Source organism: Elephantulus edwardii, unplaced genomic scaffold (assembly GCF_000299155.1).
Source record: "Elephantulus edwardii isolate Elephantulus edwardi_28Jun2011 unplaced genomic scaffold, EleEdw1.0 scaffold00030, whole genome shotgun sequence".
Lineage (NCBI taxonomy): Eukaryota > Metazoa > Chordata > Mammalia > Macroscelidea > Macroscelididae > Elephantulus > Elephantulus edwardii.
Genome location: NW_006399780.1, coordinates 13,374,261 through 13,377,925, shown reverse-complemented (window position 1 = coordinate 13,377,925; position 3,665 = coordinate 13,374,261). Strand labels below are relative to the sequence as shown.

The 3,665-nt window shown below is 50.1% G+C and overlaps 1 protein-coding gene across 1 annotated transcript; it reads left to right on the top strand.

Moving 5' to 3' along the window:
- The first annotated feature begins 1,222 nt into the window (after nucleotides 1-1,222).
- On the top strand, nucleotides 1,223-2,454 carry GPR45 (G protein-coupled receptor 45). Its single transcript, XM_006883842.1, has one exon. It carries the CDS (start codon nucleotides 1,332-1,334, stop codon nucleotides 2,451-2,453), a length of 1,122 nt encoding a protein of 373 aa, XP_006883904.1. The 5' UTR covers nucleotides 1,223-1,331; the 3' UTR covers nucleotide 2,454.
- Nucleotides 2,455-3,665: the final 1,211 nt, after the last annotated feature.

The following is a 3,665-nucleotide window of genomic DNA, read 5'->3' as shown; positions in this document are numbered from 1 at the left end:
TGTAGCAACTCGAGGTTTGAATTTGCTCTTCAGTTCCTTGAGCTTAAGAAATGCTGAATGAGTTCGGCCCTTTTGATTTTCCGACTCTAGCTCCTCGCACATTTCATTGTAGTATTTTGTTTTGTCATTCTGTGCTGCCTTTTGGAATCTTCTGTTCAGCTCTTTAGTGTCTTGGATTCTTCCTTGTGCTTTATTTCTGGATTCTTGATTCTATTCCATTGGTCTACATGCCTGTCATTGTACTAGTACAGAGGTATTATCATAGCTGTACAATATGTCTTGAAATAAAGGAATGTAGGCCAACATTTCTCCCCTCCTTTATAGTTATTCTTTTTAAAGCCCCTTTGTTACTTTAATAATTCTTTAAATATAGCCGTTCCCTTCACCCAACCCACTCTGTCTCTTTTATGGAATTACTAATTCTCCTTCCTCTTCCCCTCTCCTCCCATCTCTGGTAAGAATAATTTGTTCTGTTTGCCTATGTGTCCTTAGTTGTTGGGGTTTTTTATTAACAGTGGCTTCATACAGTAGGCTGTAAGTGCACAGCAAATCCTTGTTTCTTAGAACTGCTTGTGAGTCTATAATTATCTCAAAAAATAGAAAAAATATCCTAGCAGCAACTACCATTTATTCAATAAATATCTGCATGGTGCCCCCTGCGTTCCTCACATAATTCGAGGTGCTGGAGGAGATACAACAGAAAATAATACAGAGAAAAAGCCCTGTCCTCACAGAGCTGATATTCTAATGGCATTTGTTTTGCCCGTGACTTTATTCAGTCAGGTTGATTATAATTCAAGTTGTGGCACAGATGCTGATCACAAAGTATTTGCTTTCCTCAGCTCTTCAAAAAACAGTATATTGCCTGCCTGTCCTCATTCTCTGTAGAATTTCTTTTTCCTGTGCTACTTGGCAAGGCTCAGATGTTTGGGGATATCAAGATGTGTCACAAATGGTAAATCAATGAGTCACTCTTTCCTTTTGCCACAATGATTAGAATACCTGAAAAATTAAAAAATCATTCAACTCTGTGCTTGAAAATACTAACTCCCTTTTCTTTTGTATCCTCCGTCCCTCTAGGCTACAGACAGTACCTAAATACGAAGCTGTGTACTCCATCCTTATTCACAGAGATGGTTAGGATTTGATTGATGAGTCTCCAATCCCAGCTAGTTCTGCCAAAGAAAGACACTTCTCTTTACGACTCCAGTGCTCTAGAGGTCCACAGACGTCAGGGAAGAAGATGCAACCAGCAGACAGAAAATGGCAGCCACCCAAACGTTAAGGGGGACCCTCGCAGGCATTGTCCCCCCTGTCCCCAATCCTTCCCCATGATGGCCTGTAACAGCACTTCCCTGGAGACTTATGAATACTTGGTGGCGAACGTGAGCAACGCGTCCCACGCGGGGCAGCCCACACTGCCTGCCCCACTCAGGATCTCGTTGGCAATAATGATGCTGCTGATGATCGTGGTGGGCTTCCTGGGCAACACCGTGGTCTGCATCATCGTGTACCAGAGGCCGGCCATGCGCTCCGCCATCAACCTGCTGCTGGCCACCCTGGCCTTCTCGGACATCATGCTGTCCCTGTGCTGCATGCCCTTCGCCGCCATCACCCTCATCACCGTGCAGTGGCGCTTCGGGGACTCCTTCTGCCGCCTCTCGGCCGCCCTCTACTGGTTTTTTGTCCTGGAGGGCGTGGCCATCCTGCTGATCATCAGCGTGGACCGCTTTCTCATCATCGTGCAGCGCCAGGACAAGCTCAACCCACGCAGGGCCAAGGTCATCATCGCCGTGTCCTGGGCGCTGTCGTTCTGCATCTCGCTGCCCTCGGTCGCCGGCCGGACGTTGGTGGAGGTGCCCGCGCGGGCCCCGCAGTGCGTGCTGGGCTACACCGAGTCCCCCGCGCACCGCGCCTACGTGCTCACCCTGGCGGCCGCTGTGTTCTTCGCGCCCTTCAGCGTCATGCTCTGCTCCTACATGTGCATCCTCAACACGGTCAGGAAGAACGCCGTGCGCGTGCACAACCAGTCCGACAGCCTGGACCTGGGACAGCTCACGCGCTCGGGCCTGCGGCGCCGCCAGCGCCAGCACCAGGTCAGCGTGGACCTGAGCTTCAAGACCAAGGCCTTCACCACCATCCTCATCCTCTTCGTGGGCTTCTCGCTCTGCTGGCTGCCGCACTCGGTCTACAGCCTCCTGTCGGTGTTCAGCCGGCGCTTTTACTACAGCTCGCACTTCTACGCCACCAGCACCTGCGTCCTGTGGCTCAGTTACCTCAAGTCCGTCTTCAATCCTGTCGTCTACTGCTGGCGAATCAAGAAATTCCGCGAGGCCTGCATCGAGCTGCTCCCGCAGACCTTCCAGATCCTTCCCAAAGTGCCTGAGCGCATCCGGCGGCGGATCCAGCCGAGCACGGTGTACGTGTGCAACGAGAACCAGTCGGCTGTCTAAGTGCCAGGCCCGGCAGGACAGGAGGACACGGGGCTGGCCCTTCCGCTCTGCATCCTGGCACTTTAACCATGGTCAGCATTTCGTGGGGACTGTTTAAGCACAAAGGTACTCATATGTGGCCCGATGGGCTGTGGCTCCCAATGCTGGCACGATGATGATTTTTGTTTCTCACTACAGAAAAATAATGTGTGGGTCTGAAGGAAGCCGGGGCAGGGACTTAGCTTGAAATAGGAGTGAGGTGAGGGGGGATGGGAAAGGCATCCCAGTTGGCAATAGTTCAGTGTTGGGTTGCTAACCCAGAGGTCGGTGGTTGGAATCCATCAGCGACTCCTGCAGGAGAAAGATGGGCGGGGCTCCTTTTGTGAGAATTCATGGCCTCCAAAACCTGCTGGAGGGTCTTCGGAGTAGGAATTGAATCTTGGACAATAGGCTTGATTCAAGGATAGGGAAGAGGGCAGAAGTTTCCGAGAGAAAGTGAAGAAAGAGTGGGGGCCAGCCAAAAACTTGGCTGAGTGTGAGACAGAAGGCTTGTCTATTACAGTAGATCAATTCTAGATCAAGTCATTGTTCCTCTGTGGAGACCCCAGATACCTCAAATGGTGAAGCTCTCAACTAATAGTCAAAAGGTTGGTGGTTCAAACTCACCTAGTGCAGCCTTGGTTAGGTCAGCTTCTAAAAGATCTCCTCGAAAACCCTGTGGAGCAGTTCTTCTCTGCACCTGGTGAGGGCGCCGTGAGTAAACCTGGCCCAAGGACAGCTGGCAGCTCCCTCTCTCTGCCCCATGAAGAAAAACCCCATGGTGCCATATTCTGAGATGAGAAACTCAAACCATTATCTTCTCAATGGCTCATTTTATTAAAATCATTACTCACTTTACTGAAGCCAGCATCCTACATTTATTTACATTGTGTGGTGTAGGGAGAAAACACCTACACTTCTTCACTTGGGTCATTGTGTACATTTCTAATAATGCTAAACCATCCTCTCTGTATACTAAAACCTCACTGAAAAACCACCTGAGCTCCTGTGAATTTCCATTCCACAGCCCACCTCTTCATCCGTGGGAGCCCTCAGCGACTGGAAACCCAGAGAATGTTCTAGGGCAACTCAACAGATGTGAAACACTCACCTTGCCTGTTTCTCATGAGTGTCATCTGAACACTCAAGCATGTGCCAGGCCCCATCCTACCTGGTCTGCGTTCCTTAGCAGTC

Bases quoted from the DNA above. Each gene is read 5' to 3' on its own strand.
- GPR45 (XM_006883842.1), top strand. From the start codon at position 1,332: ATGATGGCCTGTAACAGCACTTCCCTGGAGACTTATGAATACTTGGTG.